This window comes from Orbicella faveolata, unplaced genomic scaffold, assembly GCF_042242905.1.
Source record: "Orbicella faveolata isolate gen_17 unplaced genomic scaffold, um_ofav_v1 contig_2, whole genome shotgun sequence".
In the NCBI taxonomy this organism is placed as follows: domain Eukaryota; kingdom Metazoa; phylum Cnidaria; class Anthozoa; order Scleractinia; family Merulinidae; genus Orbicella; species Orbicella faveolata.
The window spans coordinates 23,868,925-23,890,000 of record NW_028301547.1 but is presented as its reverse complement, the minus strand read 5'-3'; the positions used below and the strand labels follow the sequence as shown (position 1 = coordinate 23,890,000).

Here is a 21,076-nt window from a genome sequence, read left to right as displayed (position 1 = left end):
AACTGCAACAGAAGAATTAAAAAGAAACTTAACATCACAGACATCCTTGGTTTCTAATTTTGGAAAGAAAAAAATGCACTTTTCTCAAACAAAAAAATCCCTAAGGTTTCCCTCAAGTGGACCCCTCAAGGCAAGCAGCCCAGAGGAAGGCCAAAGACCACCTGATGGAGAATTGTGACAGCAGACCTTGAAGAGCTTGGCTTGGTGGGTGGAGGCTGAAAAGATTGCCAGGGACCACAGGAAGTCGAGAAGTAATGTCATGATGACCTTATTTCCCACCTGGGACAATGACGATGAGTGTTCTATAGCAAATCAAGCATTGTACCTCTCTTACATCCATCTTCACAGGCAGACATTTCTGTCTTGTCAAATCTTCTAGCTTCTTGGCTGCCTGAAGTGGTAAACCAGATATTATGATAAGTAAATAGGATAAATGGAGGTTGTACAAATGGCAAGCAAAAATCCAAGGTGGTTAAATGTGTCCCTAATTTACTGTGAAAGCCTAGGATGAATTTGGCCTGATTGTAATTGCAACACGGTAGCTGAAACTGGTAAAGAATTGCAAATGGTATACATGTTTGCCATTAAGATATTTTGGTTGGAAATTTTGGACTGCCTTTCAAAAAGTTCCATTAACCTCCAGTTGGTCCAGGCAAAATTTTCTCACCATTTGCATTCTGACCAAAATTTACACAATTTTGGCATAAATGGCAAATAACCTGAATTATTAAATTCTCAGCCTCGGATACGCAATTCTAGCTTTCTGATTGGTTCACTGGATCTCGGTTACCAGCCATTATACCTGCATTTGACCTTATGGAAATGAAAGCGGCAAATGTCACTTGGCATGAGCTTTTTCGCGTGAAGCGAAGTTTCGTCGACAAAAAAAATGGATGAAAAAAAGTACATTTGGTGAGCTATCTACACAGGAAATACAGGGAATTATGGACAATGCCGTCCCAGTAACAACAAAAAAGTCACAAAGCTCGAGATAAGATTATTTAACGGCACATATACGTTAAGTTTCCCTTAAAGTTGCAAAATTAAAATATGACCAGCGAGATTTTACGTATTCATGAAGATTATGTAACAAAAACAAATTTTACCTGAACAGAATGGCTTGCTAGTCCTGGTGGCACCAAATTTTCGAAACCGATATAAGAAATGTCAAAAGAAGAACTGAATGTTCAGTTGAAGTGTTTTTACTCGTCTGCGAGGAAGAAAGATGACACGTATTGCAAAAGTTCATTGATTAAATCCATTAAAGCTGCCAGTTGATCATTTCCTTCGCACGCCGCCGTACAACAAACCGTTTTCCATTATCTCTGACCAGGCAAATAAATTATTAGAGCATATGCATTTGTAAAAGGCCGCACGTAAACAGGCATAATTGCCGGCGTAGTCCATAAGAAACCAGTTTCCAATGAGCAGATGAGGAAACTGTTCGACTAAGCAAGCTCGGATCAGCCGAGAGCAAGAATCCCGCACAGCTACAGAGGACGACCTAGTTTCATCTCAGTTTCTTTTTTGGCCGACGACGACGAGAGAATCAACGACAGCTAGCGCCAACAATTCTGTCCTTGTGAAAAACACCTCAAGGAGTTGAGTGTTTTGAGCTGAACCGAAGTAAGCCCAGTTCTTTACCAGCCACGAAAAACCACCAGGGTGGCCTCGGAGATTCTGAAGATGAATCTGATGCTAAGATAGTTTCTGTCGTTGACTCTAAAACTGACCAACAATGAGCTCCACACAAACAGCTTGAAATGCCAAGGCTTTCAAAGCAAGGGAATCCTGAGAGAGATCTTGTCGAGAATAATTTTAGCACAAAGTCTGTGTCACATGGCGATCAAAGTTTTCCGCAGCATTATTACAATAACAATGTGCAAGTGCACAATTATTTGGCTCTTCTCCATGACTCGAACTTGAACGCTTTTCAAACTTTCTGACCCAGGTTATATCTCCTTCATTTGATAGACGTTTCTTGAATTCCACTTGATTGCAATTTCATTCAGCAAATTCGCTTGCTTCGCTCTCAAATTTTTCATTCAACTAATTTCATAAATGGCGCGCATGTCATGTGATTTCCCACTTGTTGTTGTTTTTGTCACATCGACTTCCGGTCATTTTGTAAAATTAAAATCCAATCAAATTAAGCTATATTACCAAGAATACAAACGCACCGAATTTAATAAAACAATTATTCCATTCGCGCTTGTTGGATATGAGATTGGTTATAGCCAACTCGGCCCTACTGGCCTCGTTGGCTATTAACCATCTCATATCCAACACGCGCTCATGGAATAATTGTTAAATATTCTCGTGACTATATAATATGTACTAAATAAATAATCCTCCACAACTCACTCTGCACCAATCAAAGCACCTCTTGGGATAATGGTACCTTTTTAAGTCTTTCAAACTTCCGGCCCACTATCACAGTTGAGCACTGGTGTCTAACAAAAAATAATAAATAAAATAAATCTCATTCTAACAGTGAAAGTCAGGCGAGTGTTAATTAACAGGCTACTCACATGCAAATTTCAAAATTGGTAAAGTGCATAGTGTAAGGCTATTTTTCAAATTGACAATTCTGACTCAATCCCTGGAATGACTACTCCTTAATTTGTACCACATGAATTATTTTTATTGAAGGGTACAAGTTGTATGCATTTGATGGAGTTGCATTTGGCTAAATTGCATGGATCAAAATTATCATTCACTATTGCTTCTTCATTTCTGTGCAAATAGACCATTTTACAGTTGTCTGCCCAGTGACCTGGCCTTTGGATGGCAGCGAGGCTGGAGTTGACCTTGTTTTGATACAGACCTCACAGTTTTTGTTGTGTAAAACAAGTTGTTCTGATGCTAACTAGGTGCATTTACATTACAAAAGCAGTGAGGTATCAAAACAAGGTCAACTCCAGCCTCGCTGCCATCTAAAGGCCAGGTCACTGAGCAGACAACTGTAAAATGGTCTATTCCCAAGTGACAGTGTTGTCTTCCACTCAGCTGCCCATGCATGCAGTTGTAAAATTATGAATTTATATATGTAATTATACCCATTTAAGGTAAATTTTCTGGTTACCCAAAAACGCAGACGATGTAGACTTCAGACTGCAGACTGTGCAGACCTGGTCCATCCAGACTGTGCAGATCGAGTACTTTTTTCTCAAACACTTGACTCACATTTTTTCAGTTCTAGTTACAAAATATTGTTCAAATATATATCTGGCAGTTTGCTATTTATCCACAGACCACACAAAATCAGTATCTGACTGTTGATTCAATAGAAAAACGCGTTTAACAGACTTTAGTCCTAAGTAAGCTACAATAAAGCATTGAAATAAACTTCACTTACATGTACATCAACATACGGTGTTCTTTGTGTCTTCCATACATTTTGGGTGCAAATTATCTATTTTTGACAATTTTGTGGCCTGCGGTTTAATTTCTTATGTTCAATTTGTTGTTTTTGTTGTTGTTTTTTATTTCCTTAGTGGTCGCTCCTCCTCATAAGTGATTCATAAAGCGAAGTAAGGACAGTGACTGGTAGCAACACCCTCCAACAAATCACTTTCGCGTCAAAAAGCAGTGTACAGAATCACCATTAGACCACAAGCATTCCCTCTTTTCACTTAGTCCATAGAGCATGACCGTAAATAGCCCTCGAAGGAAAGTACCCGAGCAAATTTTTTCCTCAAGGTTTTCTTTTGCGTCACGCATGACGGACTAAGAGAAAGAGGAACTACTCCTAGTCTAAATCGCCATAAAAACACCCCTGCCATAAGGCCAACTAAATTAACCATGGTATCACAGCAACCATTTTGCGCTGAGAATTTCAAATTATATTTGATTTTCTGTGATGCTTCTATATGCTCGGTTTTTTTGGCGTGATCACATTCACGCTCCAAGGGCCATTTGGAATTACATTTTGTACACCGAGAGTAGAACATGCACATGTTACATGTCACACTACATTGCAAGTAAAGTTTATTCCTACGTGGGGAAATATATAGCTTTACTTAAGCGTATTTAGGACTAAAGGGAGTTTCCCTTACAAAGCCTATAACACGTTCATCTGTTGAATCAACAGTCACATACTGAGCTTGTGCGGCATTCTCATAAATAACAAACACTCCAACATATAATTGAACACTAACTTGTGACTAGAAACCAAAAAATGTGAGTCAAAAGTAAATGCAAAAACAAGAATAAGAAAAAAAGTACTCAGTCTACACATACAGTCTGCACGGTCTGCAGTCTACAGTCTGCAGTCTGCAGTATGCATGGTCTGCATGGTCTGCGTTTTGGGGTGACCGATCACCTACATATAAGGGAGCACTGACAGTTGTGTCCAGTTACAAATATATCTGCTTTTCTTTTGCAACCATTGGTTTTAAGATAACCAAGCTCCTACACAGATGCTCTCAGGGCTTGCCACACAAATTATTTTTCCTTGTGCCAAGTCTGAAGAGCATCTGTGCTGTCGGAGGCTTTAGTAAAATGACATCTCCAGCTAAGGTTCATAAAATTATGACTCTGCCAACACAAACACTACGTTTGCATACTCCCCCTGCTAGTAAGGGGGTTAACACACCCCTTAATGTAACACTGTGCTGTAAAACAGAAAAAAAACTGATTATCATTCCTTGGAGTCCTGCAACCAATGCAAAATATATGCGTTCTTTGAGCCATAAGTTTTTCGTTTGCATTGGAACCATGTAAAGCACTGTACTCAAAATTTAGATCCAAGACCTGGACAGCTGAGTACGTAACCCTACGCAGGTCTATCTGGGTTTATGCAAGGTGGTTTGATTAAGTGCATCTTAGGTTTTCGAACATCACTCAGCCACATACCTCATAAAAACTTCAGCTATGGTAAAACCAATACCCGATCCACCTCCAGTGATGAACGCTACCTTTCCAGAGAGAAGATCAGGACGAAAAAAATAATCATAATGATCCAAACAGGCAATATCAGCCTCGAGCACTTCGTCCGCCATCTTGAATAATGAGCACGTGACCGAAGGGGGAGGCGCGCATTGCATGTTCGATACTTGAGGGATATGGCGGCTGCACTGAGCTTTGGTAAGTAGTGATCTGTTACATTCGTTTTGAACTCTTTCACGTGGATTGTATTGGAAAGTTTCAGTTTGCAATGAGAGCTTTATTTTGGAAGTATTTGCATAAAATTTGTCTGGTTGAATCTGCAGGTTCTGTTCCCGCGTTCTACCGCGAGGTGTATCAGATCGTATGTCCAAATCAAGAGGAGAAGATTGAACGAGACATGTTCGTGAAGATCTTGGTGAAATCGAGCCTTCCCAAACAATCGCTCAGTCAGGTTGGTTACTAGACGTTAGGTAGTTTATTTGTTCGCTCGTTATTTGTTTACGTAAGAAAGGAAATGATTAATTACCAAATACCAAATGCACACAACTAGCAGTGTACGAAAATTGTACCAATTTAAATAGCCCATTATCAATCCGAAGTCATGTTTAATAAGCTTAACCACCTTCCTTATCAGGTTCAGAGGCTATTAAATCAATCGTTATTTGATCTCTAACCACTCATAGTGAGAGGTTCCTCTTTGTTTATTCTTCTTCGTATCATTAGACTTCCTGTCTTCTTTCATCACTATTCACTATTGAAATAGCTCAGCACGAGGCAAATCTTGTTAATAATTCAGCCATTTAACCTAAGTATGGACTTATGCTAAATTAATACTATTTAAGGTTATTGTTTTGTTGAAGTGTTATCAATTTGGTGAATCAACCATTTCTAACGTCTGGTAATTATAATTCTTGTAAATGTATACTGTAATCTTATAATTTCCTTGTAAGCTTACTGTAAATATTTTTCTGTTCTTGTACATTGTGGTTTCAGTATACCTGTGTTGAACCAGGTGTAATCCCTGGGTAAGTTATCAGCAGTCAGTGGTGTCAATAAAAGTGTCGTATTGATCTCTAACTGGGGCAGGCCTCTAGCTGTCCAAACATGATTGTTATTGGCTCATGAAACAATATGTAAATGATCCAAACAATGTCCCTATCTCTTGAAACAAATATAGCAGCTACAGGTTACCAGAACCAATGAAAATACAGGTCTGGAAGAGGTGCTGGACTGAGCTAACAAAGGACTAGGGTCCTGTCGGGAGGCGGGGTGGGGGATGGGGGAGGGGGAATGGTTCCCAAGGTGCTTGTCTGATTCTGAATACATATGGGTCATTGACCAAGTGTGAGGTCAAGATGGCCATATATCTGCCAAGCACCTATTTGTGTGTGTCTATGGAGCAAGACACAGTCAAGGTTTGTCACTGTACTTAAAACAAGGCCAATATCCAGCCATCGTGACTGAACAAACTTGGTCAATAAAGGATTTGTTGTGTGGGACACCCTGTAAGAAAGCACATGCTAAAAGCTGTACTTCTATAATTCCATAGCAACAGAACTAGCACAAGTTGTTGACCTAATAATGGCGCGAGCAATTTATGAGAATTTACATTTTAATTAAAAAAGAAAAATAAAGAAAAGATTTTCCATTCTGTTCCATACAATGTTTTCTAAAAGAAAGAGAAAACATTTTTTCTCAGTTTCCATCAAGTTTTAGAGAACAGTCCTGAGAAAATGTGCGTGCTGATTGGTTAAAAATCGTGTTTCTGTAACTCGATAGAAACACAGAACTAGCATGAGCTGTTAATGTAATGAGAGAGAATTTACACTTTGATAATCAAAGTTAACAATTTTTTTTCCTTTTCTTCGTTGCTTTGTTTTTTAAAAGAAATAGAAAACATGTTCTCTGTATTTCTATTGCATTTTAGATGAATTCTACTAGTATACTAATGCAAATGCTACAATCTGATTGGCTGAGCCATTGCACACTACCAGCCATTAGTGTGTAGTGGCTTGGTGTGGTTGACAAAATTGCAACGTTTCCTTGTTTCTTGGACGTTTTGAATGAACATTTAGAAATAAATGGATAGTCAAAGTCCTGAGAAGACTAAAAGGAGGGTATTTACGGTTTCTTGAATTAAAAAAGCTGGAAATTTTTGAAAGAAACTGATAAGCGCGTACACAACTGCAAATGCCAAATTGACAATTCAGTCTGCGTGAATTCTCTAAAGTGTGAAGTTTAATGTTCAGACCAGAAATAATTGGAATCATTATATGAAGGAAAGTCCAGTTAGAATTCTACTATTAGATTATTCGCTCTCGATATCTCTGAGGTGATAGTTGATGAGGCCAAAGGCCAATCAGCTATCACCTCTTAGAAATCTCAAATTCGTAATCTAATTGTTAAATAGAAACACTCATGAAAGTTTGGGAGGACTCGAAAAAGCTGTGGAAACACTCGCCTGCAGCTCGTGTTCCCACAGTATTTCTTGATCTCTTAAACTTCCAATTGTGTTTCTATAACTTGAAAGAAACATGGTACATGTTTTCTATTTCTTAAATAAAATATTTGTGAAAATTTGGGAGAACTCAAAAAGGTGTCGAAGCACCCCAAAGCATTTTTTGTTCTCCAAAGGGTTCACTTGTGTCAAAAACCCAATGAAAACTCAAAAAATGTTCTCTATTTCCTTAACTAGACAAGACAATTTTCTTGCGGGATATAGCAGGTAATCCCTAGTAAGTAAGATAGCCCATCATACCTTTAAGTAGCCAATCACAGCATAGGATTTGGTTCATCTTGTTTTGGTTACAGAGCTAGCCATATAATAATTGGTATTATTATTGCAGAAGTTCATTCGGTAACTTGAGTAGGTGATATCTTTTCTATGTGCCTGGTGTACAGCCCTGTTAACATATCTTGGAGGTAGCAAGCAAGCCATCAAGTAATAGGCAGTAAAGGCCAGAGATCAATTTGTTATCAATCATAGTAGTGAACTCCAGTGCAAAGTTTTGGGTAAATAATCTATTTCATATACTGATTACCCACAGTAGAAGTGCAAAATGTTTCAGAATTAATTCTGTGCGATGATTTTTTTCTTTTTGACAGATTTGGGAAGCTGTAGATCCCAGGCAAGATGGGTATGTTTCTAGAGATGGTCTGTACAAAGCATTAGCTTTAACTGCTCTTGCTCAGCAAGGAAAAAATATATCTGAGAAAGCACTGGAGCAGTTTGTTGATTCAGGTAAAATATTAAATGTGCTTTTTCCACTAAATACTGTAGGTCATTAGAAAAGATTCCTAGTTCAAGGTTGTCAAAGCCCTTGGGTTGCCATAAAATATTGTCCTTTAAATCCTCACTCTATAATGAATTGAGGCATGGTGGCCTATTTGTTAGCGTACTGTACATCAGATTGATAGGTCTGAGTAAGAGCCCTGGTCAGGATCATTGTGCTGCATGTGTTCTTGGGCAAGATACTTTACACTAGATAACTTACAGTACCTCTCTCCTCCCAGTTGGATAAATAATTGCCAGTAAATATAATGCTGCATGGCACAACCCTGCGTTGGACTAGCATCTCATCCATGGGGGAGTAGAAACACTCCTAGTCACTTCATGCTACAGAAACTTGGATAAGCTCCAGCTTTATGTACAGGCCACTGATCTGGCGCAGACTTAACCATGATGTAGTGATAATAGCTTTAAGTCTGTTAAATACATCTCTTTATTAAACACCCCAGGACAATTAATGCTCTATATTAATATCAGTTACACATCAATTTTTCTTTGTTCTTTTTGTGTGGTAGTGAAAACTGAGTTCTCTGCACTTGCCTGCATTAGGATTGATCATTCTGTTGATTTGATAGTTGACTTTATAAGACTCCCTGCCAACTATCAGCTGAGTTCAAAGTATTTTTGTTTTGGTTTAAATTTTTCTTTTCCAGATTATTCAAACCAGTTTGAATGTATTTCCCTCTATCTTATATCCATTGTCCTAATTTGACATGAAGGAAAACAAAATTATCACTGAAATCAAAAGTAAAACATACGTGTAAATTAAATTTTTGTTTCTAGAATAGAATAATAGCGAATTGAAGTCTTCATTTGCAATTAGAGGGTTAACAGTTAGCTCTTATTAACCGACCAGCAGGTCTGTATGGGAGAATCTTGACCAAGGTCGTGAGTACAGACCGAACGCAGTGAGGTCTGTACATACGACTGCGGTCAAGATTCTCCCAATACAGACCGACTAAGCTTGGTTAATAAGATGTTTATTATATGGTAAACTAGAGAAATTTAATTCATTTAATGTAACTGCGCTGTACTAGCTGACATTTTGCTTGCAAATGGCGATGAGCCGAACTTAATTCTGCCAAAGTTTGCTCGTCTTCTATACTTTTTTCTCATCAGTCTTTTGGCACTTCCACAAATAAATATTGTTAGAAGAAAATAGTCAATATTTTTGCATTTCAGTTTGCAAACTTTCTCACTGCCAAATGAAACCAGTCTAGATGCCGGTCTTGATGCCGGTCTAGATGGGAAAATCTAGACCACTTTTAATATCGATTTCAACCAATCAAATTCGTGAATTATTATTATTCCATATTGTTGCATTTTTTTAATTTTTTTTATTTTCCATTATTTTATTCCATGTCTCGCACTTCTTAAAATTGTATGTTAATTTTTCAAAATTTTGAATTGTATCACATTTTAACTTATACGCCATTGCTTGTATTATGGGAGGCGCGGTGGCCTCATGGTTAGTGCATTTGTCTCTGGATTGAGCGGTCCGGGTTCGAGCCCTGGCCGGGGACATTGTGTTGTGTTCTTGGGCAAGATACTTTACTCTCACAGTGCCTGCCTCTCTCCACCCAGGTGTATAAATGGGTAACGGCGAACTTAATGCTGGGGGTAACCTTGTGATGGACTAGCATCCCACCCAGGGGGGAGTAGAAATACTCCTAGTCGCTTCATGCTACAGAAACCGGGATAAGCTCCGGCCTGATGGGCCACTTGGCTTGTATGCAGACTGTACCTTTACCTTTACCATTGCTTGTATTAATTCTCCGAACTTGTAAGCAAATTCACAACTGAAGATAATCGTTGAATGATCGAAACATGTCTTGTTTTAAACTTAAAGTTGTTGTCCATTTCTTAAAAATATTTATTTATTTATTTATTTATTTATTTAACATTTATTTAACATTTATTTCTTGGCAGTGCCTGATGATGGCTTTGTGACAGTGAAGCATTGAACTCAGAGTATACAATTAAATGGCATTGAAAAAAGTGGTCTAACTCTGCAGTCCTAATTAAAGTCTTTCTTTCTATAATTTTATGTTTGTAGATTTACCAAAGCCTTCGTTAGGAGATCTATCAGATCTCAAATCTCTCAGTGTGCGGCACAGACGTGAAAACAACCCAAATGTACTGGGCTACAACTACGATGAACTAGTGAGTTTGGATACAGTTGATGTTGAACTTGTACCAGAAAAGAAAGGCATTATCTTAAAGCACAATGAGTATCATGTTTCTAGCAAGGTAAGGCCTTATAGATAGAAAATTTACTCTTGATTTTTTTTTAGATCACCTGAAGATCATAGATAAATTTTTGATGTAAGATGTCACTCTGACTTAAGAATTCTTGACAGGTTTTAGGATTCCCCAAATTGTAAGATGTGTTAGATCCTCACTGATGACCTGCACTGTAGGAGATAACAGTACAATTCTATTGATCTGCTTCCTTGATGTAATAATAATCTGTGAGTCTAACCCTATATTCTGGAATAGACCATTTGGGCTCAAGCACTTGCCAGGGTAATTTGCTAGTGCTGTTCCTCTGCAGAGACACTTGACTCCCTCAGTGCCTATCTCTACTTAGGAGTATAATGAGTACTGGAAATCCGTTAGGAAAATCGTGCAAAATGTAGGAGGTAACCGGTGAGACTATTGTCTCTCTGGAGGATTTCCTAGCAAAACTTTTAGCTTGACTTGACATTCCTTTTGATTGTCCATCTTGTTTCAGAGGCATAACTGCACCGTAAATCGACGTTACAACGACTTTGTTGCCTTCCATGATATGCTGTTATTGAGATTTCCATATCGTCTCATTCCAACTCTTCCTCCAAAGAAGCTCATGGGTGGTACGTTTAGAAATAGAAAACATTTTCCATGTTTGTATCAAGTTCTTGAGACAGGAGTAAAAGTTTGGGAGAACTAGTTCAAGTTCTCCAAAACTTTCATGGGTGTTTCATTCTAGATCTTGATAGAAACTAGATGATTAAATTGTTATTCATTTCTTTCAAAATTGACATATGACTTATTAAGCTCTTTGCTCTCATCATCATTACTTCAACAGCTTGTTCTGGCACCGAGTCCCTATTGAGTCATAGATCTTCAAGTGCAACTTTAAGCACCCTATTTCTTAAAGGGGAGTTTGGTAAAGAGTAAATGGGCGTTAGATTGTCAACTGAAATATTGTTACACCAAATAAGAATCTCAGCATTTTAGTTCATTTTTAGGTAGACCTATATTTTAATTGATTGTTTTCAATTGACAAACTTGTGGTAAATAATTTTGTATTTCCTGTTAAAGGGATATCATCCTGGTTGATATATCAATTTTAATGAGTCTGGCCACCAAAACTTGCTATAAATTTGCTTTGTTATCATCCATCTCAGACATTGTGGGAAAACTTTCAATGACAATATGAGGTGTGTTTATCTCCTAAATTCAGGAAAAATATAGTGGGAAACCAATTCTTGTTCCTTCGTTTGCAGCGAGCAAAGAGTTCATTGAGGCCAGAAAGAGAGCTTTAAAGCGCTTCCTGATGCTTGTTGTGAGACATCCAGTGCTCTGTGAAGACAAGATTGTAAACTTCTTTCTTACAGTGAAGGGCTCGGTAGGCCATTTACTTACCTTTAGAATAAACCTTTCAGAGGTGGGAGTGGGTGGGGTGGGGTGGAGTGGGATTGCGTGTGGCAGGAGGTAAAGTATCATAATAATTATTTACTGAGTTGTTTGAATTCCCTTCTTACACATGACTGGAAGCCATGCCAAGCCAAACCATGGCCATGCGACTTAAACATCTCATGGACTAGCATTCAGACTCCCAGCTGTGTGTGAGACAAGTGTTTTCTATTCATTTCAGTCCTTAGCCATGGTCATTGCACACACATAGTATCAGGGAGATCACAAGTGTAAGTGCCACTGGGGACTTTGCAAAGAACTCTTGGGAATTATTTATTAGTGATAAATGGCTAGATACATGTAAAAACTTCCTATCCTAAAATAGTGATTTCTTGGGTAGTATGCAACCCTTATTGTGAAACCTACAGGATGAGACATTAATTAATAAACTTTTTTTAATAATGTAAGCAACAGTTCTTTCATTAGAAAACTTTTTCAATAATTGTCAGTCCCAAGGGTTTCTATTTAATTTATGACAGTTGTGATTTATAATAATTATTTTAACTGTGGTAAAAGATAATTGTTTGATCCTTTGTAGGATATTGGTCAGAAAATGAAAGATCAGTTTAAATCAATGCCTGATGAATTTATGACCAGCCCTCTTGCCTCAAAAGCTAAGGTGATACTCGGTCTTCTACACAGATTTATTTAATGGGTAATTGTAAGTATTATTAGTAACAAAATTCGGGTTAAATGAAATGAGTTCATGAGACATTTTGAGACATCTACATATAAAATCCCTCCTGTGACATTTTTATTTATAAATCCTGCAAGGAAAATGTTAGGTCCATTATAACTGCAAGAATATCAGACCTACAATGAGTGACAAAAATGTTGATACACTTTGCAGTACAATTCTATTTTTTAAGCATCTCTGAAACATTTCTCCCCAAATAATTTTGATTTACTGTATTCTATTTTTAAGACTGCACAGACCACAGAACCTACACATCATTGAATTGGAGGACTGGGGTATCAGAGAATTAACGCTAGATGCAAATGAAATAGATTAGAGGGGTTAAATATTGAAAACATCATTTTTGAACTAGGTTTGTTGCCCATTGTAGGAACTGACAATACAGACCTCTGTACACTTAATCTATCCAAACTGAAGACCAAGGATTGGTATTCCCCTAGTACTGTGCTGAGATACATTACATAACTTACCAGTAGTTCAGTAATTAGGACTTCTCAAGTGTGTTTGATAGATTACATATGGGACCTGCAATGAAGCATTCTGGTTGGTTGATTTTAGTTATTGGCCCTCCTGGCTGTCTGAGACACTGTAAGACACTGTATCCATCAATGAAATCAAAGTATTGATTATTATAATCCGTCAAACATTTTTGCTTGCGCACGATTGGTGACATAATATGCCCCAGCTACAACTGGGGAATATCCAAGTGATATTCGCCAATTTTCAACAGATCTTGCGTGTTACAAAAAATAGTTGAAGGATAATAAACACAATAGCCTCCATTTGACATTAAATATGTACTCAGATATTAGTCCCTAGACATTATCTGTTCCTCAAAGCTCACGGTTTTTCTCAAGCTTCGCTCGCAGAAAATTGTTTGCTTCTTGGAACAGATACTGTCTGTAGGCAAATATCGATAATTTATTGGGTTTTTTTATTTTTCTTATGTTTGAGTGTTATGTTGTCATTGTTTAGGAATTAGTTCCCATGGATACACAATCTAGTTTTCAAAGCAGTCGATTACAAATTCAGGCCATTCATAATAGTGTGGAAAAGCTAAAAGATATTGCTGACAGAATGACAGCAAGAGCACTTGGTAAGTCATCAGTTAAAGGTCTTGTTAATCATGAGAAAGTTGATATGTCATTAACTTTAAATATGACAACCAAACTAGAGAGTGTTTTCACTTGATGTCAGAGCAGCCATGTTGGTCTCTCAAAACAATGAAATGGTGGCATGTTAAGGTCCCAAACCAATCTTCTCAGAGTTGAACTCTTTACTGCAAACACTTTCTTTTGTACCAATAAATTTGCATGACATGCTGACCACATAAGTGAAAATGTTGTGTTATTTCTTCTAGCCACTAAGGTTGGTCAATTTGTTTAAAAATTATGCTATTGATTTCCTTTTATGACTGAACTGGGTGACTTTATGAGATCTTTTCATTGCCACCCAGGAACAATTACACATAACATTGCATATATATTTAGTATAGAGGGGGTAAGTTTTTAAAGAAACTGTGGTGCTGTGTCAGTGGGGAGTATAACAAGATAATTTGGTTTTATCAACTGGGTTGATAATGTGAATTGGCCACTATAAAGAGATTCGAAAGCTGACGTTTTGAGCTTTAGCCCTTCGTCGGAGTGAATCGCTCAGACAAAGGGCTAACGCTCGAAACATCAGCTTTCAAATCTCTTTACAGTGGCCAATTCACATTATCAACCCAGTTGATAAAACCAAATTATCTTATATATTTAGTACATGAGTTTTATTGTTTCAAGTTGTAGTTGTTCATTTCAGAGAAAAGGCCATTAAGTTCTTATTCTTGGTATTGGACTGGAATTAGCTTGCAATGAAGGCTCATGTGGGGAAATTTCATTAAAAAAAAATTTAATGACATTTGCACTTAAAGACTCCTTGTGTTAGCCTCTGTTGCAAGCTATTCCAATCCAATACTGAGACTACAAAAATGGTGTATTGTAATCAGTTAAAATTTGTATGTTTTAGTAACTTACTGGTAAAAAAACATATGTTTTTACAGTATATTTGTGAACATTTTTCACTTGTGAAGATTAAAAAATGCTGAAAAATGATAGACAGTGTAGTTTTTAAAAGTGAAATGTTTTGGACTAATAGGTTTTCATATCATTCACTTGAAAGATGACTTCTTGGTCAAGAATGTTAGATGTTTACAACTGATTTATAATTTAAGGGTATTACCTGTATAATAAATTATTAAATGTTGCTTTTATTTTGTTCATGAACAGCATTTTCTTCTGACATGCTTCAATTTGCCAAAGAGCTGACGTGAGTATAACAGGAAACTTTTAATTATCCTGATTTAGTTGCTTTAAGTGATCAGTTTTTTTGTGTGTGGAAATTAAAATGACATCCTCTCTGCTTGCTTAAATTCTATTGTCTATAGAAAATGATTATTTTGAAGCCAGGATAGAGATTTAAACTAACTGGATCTGATTACATAGAATCTACAGCTTCATGCATAGAAACAAAAGACACATGTTCACCACTTAATTGCCACCGCAGGCTCTTAATAAGGATTGAAAACATTGTGTTGTCATCACCCGGGTTGCACTGAATTATTGGTCTCTATTCTCTCAGGCCTAATTCACACCAGCAACATAGCGACATAACCGACTTAAACGACAAAACAACAAAACGACCTTTCAAGATGATAACATAGTGACATAATAGCTTATGTAAACAGTAACATAAATACTCAAGGAAAAGATCAGTTTTTTTCCTTATGTCGTTATGTTCATGCTGTTATGTTGCTAATATGTCATTATGCCCAGATATTCACACTGAAAAACATAACATTATCATGTTGTTCTTATTTTGTTATGTTTATGTCATTGTGTTGTTGTGTTGCTAGTGTGAATAGGTAAAACCAACCTTTTCATACATCACCACCAACATCCCCTTGTTCGTCCATTATCCCTTCATGGCTGTAGTCTTTTAAATTTGATATTTCCTTTGTTGCCTTTATCAAACTTTTATTGAAGTAATGATTTAATCCCAGCTGAGATAAGTATGAATGTCATACAGATTGTGTCATATACATTCATAGGGCTCTTAGCAATGAACCGCACCCAACCACAGTGTGGGCTAGTGGCAATGACACCACGTGGGGCACCCTTAAACATGGCTTTACTGGAATCACGCCTTATTACTCCAAGCTTTCTGAAAGAGGAGCCACTTGGGTAAGTGAACAACTGCCAGAAGGTATTACGAACCATACCATTTTTCATTAATGACAATGACAATGACAGTGATAATACTGTTTGATTGATAATGTTAGCCCACATTTGATATATCAATATTTGGTCATTTTCCAAAAAATTTGGGTTGCTATTTAGAAAGGATGTCGTAATCTGAAAATTGTACTTTTAACTAAAGAATACTATGTGCATGGTGAAACTCTCTAATCATCTCAGCATAAAATATAATGAAATCTTTATCACTCTAGGTCTGTAGAGTGACCATCACAGGTCTGTGAGCGTACCATAACAACATTAAATACAAAGAAAGCTCTAAAACTGAGAGCTTATTACCGTAAGAAATTACATCTTCCATTGAAGTGCCTATCACCCTTTGAGTCAAAAAGTGTCAAAAATGTATACATATCTGAGACGTTCTGCGAAAAAATAAATTGTAGTCCCCTAAAAGCCCTTTTTGTTCCATATTGTGTACAGTGAAGGAGCAACTGACAGATGATATGCTCACTGTACCCAGATTTTGATAACAGTATAGTTTTGCTCCTTGCTTGTTGTACCAGAACACTTTCATATAACAAGCTAGAATTAATGTATGTACATTTTGTACAAGCCCATGGCCTTATTCCAGGAGGGCTTGTTATTGGAAGGATTTTTTTGCCTAGGATTCAATGGGCATATTTTTGTTGGGAGTGGGGAGGGGTATATATCAAAATTTTGTAGGACTTCTGATGCTGACCATCCATGTTCATTCTTGGCCTTCTTGTGTTTTCCCAAGATTACATTTTCTGCCACCACCATTTCTGCTACCATGTGCCATGTATATTAGAATGCTTTACTGGAAGATCACATTAATAATTATTATTTTAATTTCATTGCTCCCCAGTTTAGTAGAGAAGATGCAGGTGCAGTTGAATATTTAGCCTTATTCTTGGACTTAACTTCCAGTTACAAGGTATGGAATTACTTTGTAATATCAACTTTTGAAAACCAGAATTAGTTTTTAATTGAAGGCTTTCATCACTGTAAAAAGGGCATAATTGTATAGCTTTTTGGGCCGATTTTAATTTTTTCAGGATCAAGCTAATTTTTGGCAGACTGACTTGCTTTGACATGAATAGCATCGTTCTGTAATTTATTGTTTTTGTTCATTTGCACTTCATTTTCGAGAAATGACGTATGCAAAAAAACAGTTTTCCAAGGGTATCTTTTAGAGATCTTTTGTTGAATGAAAAGCAATAGAAACCTTTTGTTTTGCTGAACGATGAAGTCACCGAAGCTATTTCTTTTTATTTCTCAAAAACGAGCGCAAATCAACAAAAGCAATTACGCAGCAATGCTTTTTCAAATAAGCACTACTTTGATTACTTTCTGCAAATGAATCCAAAACTGAAGAAGAGGAAGCATCATACAACTGTGATTGTTATACCTCTCTACTCAAATATGTTTTTCGATTAGAGGAGAATGTGTCACATGTTGTTGGTCAAAACTCACTAACTCCCTAGGGAAACAACAACTTGAACTTTCAACTCGCACGTGATCAGGTCGTGCTCCTTGAAACCACAGCAAATTTGTGAGCCAGCCGGCGCCAAGCAAATGATTTCTTCACAGTTTTTTTTTATTTTTGAGTTGGTAGGTGTAACAAAACACTTAATGACTGGCCCCTGTGGGAAACAGTGAGTTTTGTTTCTTCTCAACCTCAATGTTCCCTCATTGAGGGTCTTGGGGAAACAAAACTCACTGTTTCCCTTGGGGCCCGTCATTAAGTGCTTATTATATTGATTATGATGATATTGTACCAGGAACTGTGTGAACGACATGAAAAGGGAGTATTAAAAGATCATCAAAACTCACTGCACAAGATGCAGCAGATCAAAAAGCGTCAGATTGCTGCACAAGCAAAGGGACAAGAACAAGCAGTCGACCAACTGGAGTCCAAAATAGTTGAACAAGAGACGGACATCAGTAACATGGAAAACCGGAACTTTTATTCACTGCATTGTCTTCAGTTAGAGACCCAGTTGGTGCATGCTAACATGAAGATATTGGCTATTATCCTACAAAAAATGGTTGCATCACAGGTATTGGGACACAAAGAGGTAAGATGTCAACTTATTGCCAGCACTCATTACTGGCATTCTTTAAGGAAAAATATTCCAAGGGTAGGGGAAAGTTTTTTATTTTTATCGCAACATTGAAAATAAAGATTGTGTCTTGTGTCATGGTTTTCTTCTAGATGGCAAAATTCTGTACTTAGAACCAAAACACACTTGTAAAGAGATCAAAATGGTAAGGAATAAGCATAAAGAAGAATCAACCAATGACTTAGAAGCAATGATATCTTCCTTCGGGTTGCAAGAAGGTCTGAATCAAAGGTCTTCCTGAATACATATAAACCAAAAGCACGCTATGGAACACTGTGGACAAGTTTAAAATGGACTTTCTCATCTACAGTATGGAAATATCGCTAGTTCAACCAAATGTATCACTTATTAAAATTAGCATTCTCTTCTAGAGGAATTGTTTTGGTGTTATTTATATAAATGTTTCAGCTGACTTATTCGGATAGCACAAATATACTTTTGGAGAACGCTTAAATCCAAGCCACCATTTTTCATGAACACGATCTTTATGTCATTCACCTATTTATTATTATACAGCATTATAGATATTAGCCTTATTGCTGCCATTTAGTGAAGTTTGCTGACTTCGCACTATCCGTTCAGAACCTCATATATTTTAAGCTTGGTCATGTCATTAAGGTGGCTCAAAACAGTTTTCAGCACTTTCCTCACTCAGATTTGATGGGCCATTATGACCACTCTTTATCAGTTGATGCTACAATTGTGGTATCAAAAGACTGCCCAATTTTTGGTCAAGATGTTGGTATCATTTTTGGGACAGAAGAAGTTACCATAATAACAGTGTGACCTGCTAAAAGCATCCTTAATGTTAGCTTTAAGTCCTCATAATTCAAAAATGACATGGTAAAACCCATTGTTTTTCATCAAACTTTGATTAGCAGGATAAGGTGCAACTTTTGGCAAAGTTTTAAGAAATTCTAGGGGTTCAGAGCCACCTTAAATTTTCAAATATTTAAGGTGGCTCTTAACCCCATGCACAGAATTTTTTTACAATTTTGCCAAAAGTTAAGTCATATCCTGTTGATCAAAATTTGATAATAAAAATGGGTTTCACCTTGAAAATGATGGCAGTCACCTAAAAAGGCTTGACTAGTATCCCACTAATTAGGAGCAGCAATGGCCCTTTAAGTTATATTAAGATAATTAATAAAATGTTTTTGGGAAACATTTATCATTAAGAATGGAACCTCAGATGATGGTTACCTCTCTGTCACAGTCACCCTTCCACAACAGCATTTTCATCCCCCCAGTACCAATCCATGCTTTTTAGTCTGGACACAACAGCTTCCTCTCACAATGGCTATCTGCTTCTGTCCCAGGGTGTTCATGGTAGATATCAGGTTCAAGTATATATCTAATACCATAATTGACAAATTACTCTTCACTTTGGCTCGATACAATAAACAAGTAAAAAATGCAGGATTGTAAGTGTAATTAGTCACCCATGATATTAACAGGTAATCAAATAGTGTGCTCATGAAATGAAAAAATTATCTGATTTGCATTTTGCCAATGTGCCAGTAATTTCCCTCATGTAAAGGCTAGGAAAATTATTAGAATGTTGACAAAATGCATGTGAGATTATTTCCTGCTTTCACTTTCACCACTTGACTGCCCATACAAGTACTTATCTCATTCTTACACTACCCTTCCCCTTCTGAACCCATGAAAGAAAGTATCAAAATGGACACTGAATTTGCTCTATATTGCATTGTGTTAGACATGATAGTTTTCGACAAATGTTTGCAAAATGGTTTGCTCATAATATGTTTTTTTTTTTTTTTGTCACACCTAGGTTGGTGAAGTGTGGAACGAACTCGAGCCACATGTGGATGGTTTACTTCCCAGCAATTCCCCTGCATCATCACCACCTGGATCACCTCCCACGATGTAATGTTAGAACCCTGTTTGTTGAACATTCCATCTCAAGGCACACAGCCATTCAGTCAGGGCATATGGCTCTCTGGGAGATTTTAGAGAACGAGCATCTTTTGTTAGACCTCCCATAGTCTGCTATGGTATTAACAATGTCTGGGATAACAATGTTATTTGGTATCTAAAGGATCGACTAACTTTGTTAGAAAATAAAAATAATTTAATTTAATCAACACAGCTACTATACACTAATTGACTGGCAAGTTGGTAAATGTGTCTTGGCTGATGTGTTGGCTGGATCAGATCTTGTATCCAAGACTTGGTACTTAAATCACAGACAGCTTGACACAAAATGTGAGACAGCTACCTCACAGCTTCAAGGCATTATCATGCCTTAATAATTTCAGAGTTATCTTTTCAAGCCTGTTTCTGAATTTATGCCCTATCTTTTTTGAACACAAGGCTTCCATGTAGATAGCTAACATAAATATTATTAACTAGCTGCCTTGTTTTCAAGCACCCATTGCCTTTTTTTCAGTGAAAGGTGAAAAACAGAGAGCATGGGAGTAATTCTGGACACCTTTCTGAGTGTAACAGTCCCACACGTGATAACAGGCCCACATAAGAGACACAGCAAATCAGTAATTTTCCATACATGAAGCTTATCTTGCATATTATTCAGCCTGTTTGTTCTGGAAAATTATTTTCAAATATTGGATATTTTCTATGTGGCACTTTGGGGTCCTTGTACAAGGCAATGTAATGAAAGTGTGTGCATGGAACTTGTGTTCTCGCTCAAGTGCAAATAGAATCATTTTTAAGCAATCCCCCTGTACTCAGTTTTCTGAGTTATCAAAAAATTTGAAATATTCAAGACACTAGTTGGAGAGGATTTTTCTAACAGAAAATTATTTTGCAGTAAAGATAAAAATACTTATAAAAGAGGTGAAACAAAACACGTTGGTGAGCCACTACAGAGGCAGTCTTTGTAGATTCATTCATGTACTTTTGAAACAAAAGGTTAACGTTAAAATACTAAACTTTTGTCTAAATAAAAGAGGCATAATATTATCACTGCTACTTAAAGTACTGATCATTCATCATTCAGTATGGTTTCAATGTAGAGCTGCATAATTTGTACATATTATCATATGCAAGTGCTACACATTAGCTTTTAACTGATTGGTTGTACACTAGGGTTTCATCCAGTGATGTAAGCATTTTAGCCACCTTACATGTGTACAGTGTAATAAACCAGTTGTGAATGACA

At 37.0% G+C, this 21,076-nt stretch overlaps 2 protein-coding genes across 3 annotated transcripts in view; one reads left to right on the top strand and one right to left on the bottom strand.

The window, feature by feature from the left end:
• LOC110055115 (peroxisomal 2,4-dienoyl-CoA reductase [(3E)-enoyl-CoA-producing]-like) overlaps window positions 1-5,048 on the bottom strand; it is a 12,112-nt gene extending 7,064 nt beyond the window's left edge. The window contains exons 1-3 of the mRNA XM_020761495.2: window positions 4,858-5,048; window positions 2,402-2,453; window positions 326-391 (exon numbers count right to left, since the gene is read on the bottom strand). Coding sequence (XP_020617154.2) covers window positions 326-391; window positions 2,402-2,453; window positions 4,858-5,048 — 309 coding nt within the window. The remainder of the gene's footprint in view (window positions 1-325; window positions 392-2,401; window positions 2,454-4,857) is intronic.
• Window positions 5,040-21,076, top strand: LOC110055116 (sorting nexin-8-like). 2 transcript variants are annotated; one of them, XM_020761496.2, is made up of 13 exons: window positions 5,040-5,088; window positions 5,214-5,341; window positions 7,996-8,131; window positions 10,236-10,429; window positions 10,914-11,031; window positions 11,668-11,789; window positions 12,396-12,476; window positions 13,530-13,650; window positions 14,822-14,861; window positions 15,643-15,775; window positions 16,674-16,742; window positions 17,590-17,886; window positions 19,727-21,076. In XM_020761496.2, exons 1-13 carry the CDS (start codon window positions 5,067-5,069, stop codon window positions 19,823-19,825), a joined length of 1,560 nt encoding a protein of 519 aa, XP_020617155.1. In that variant the 5' UTR covers window positions 5,040-5,066; the 3' UTR covers window positions 19,826-21,076. The 2 variants fall into 2 exon arrangements, with proteins under 2 accessions (XP_020617155.1, XP_089145071.1); XM_089288945.1 differs by lacking the exon at window positions 5,040-5,088 and having other exon boundaries at window positions 5,121-5,341.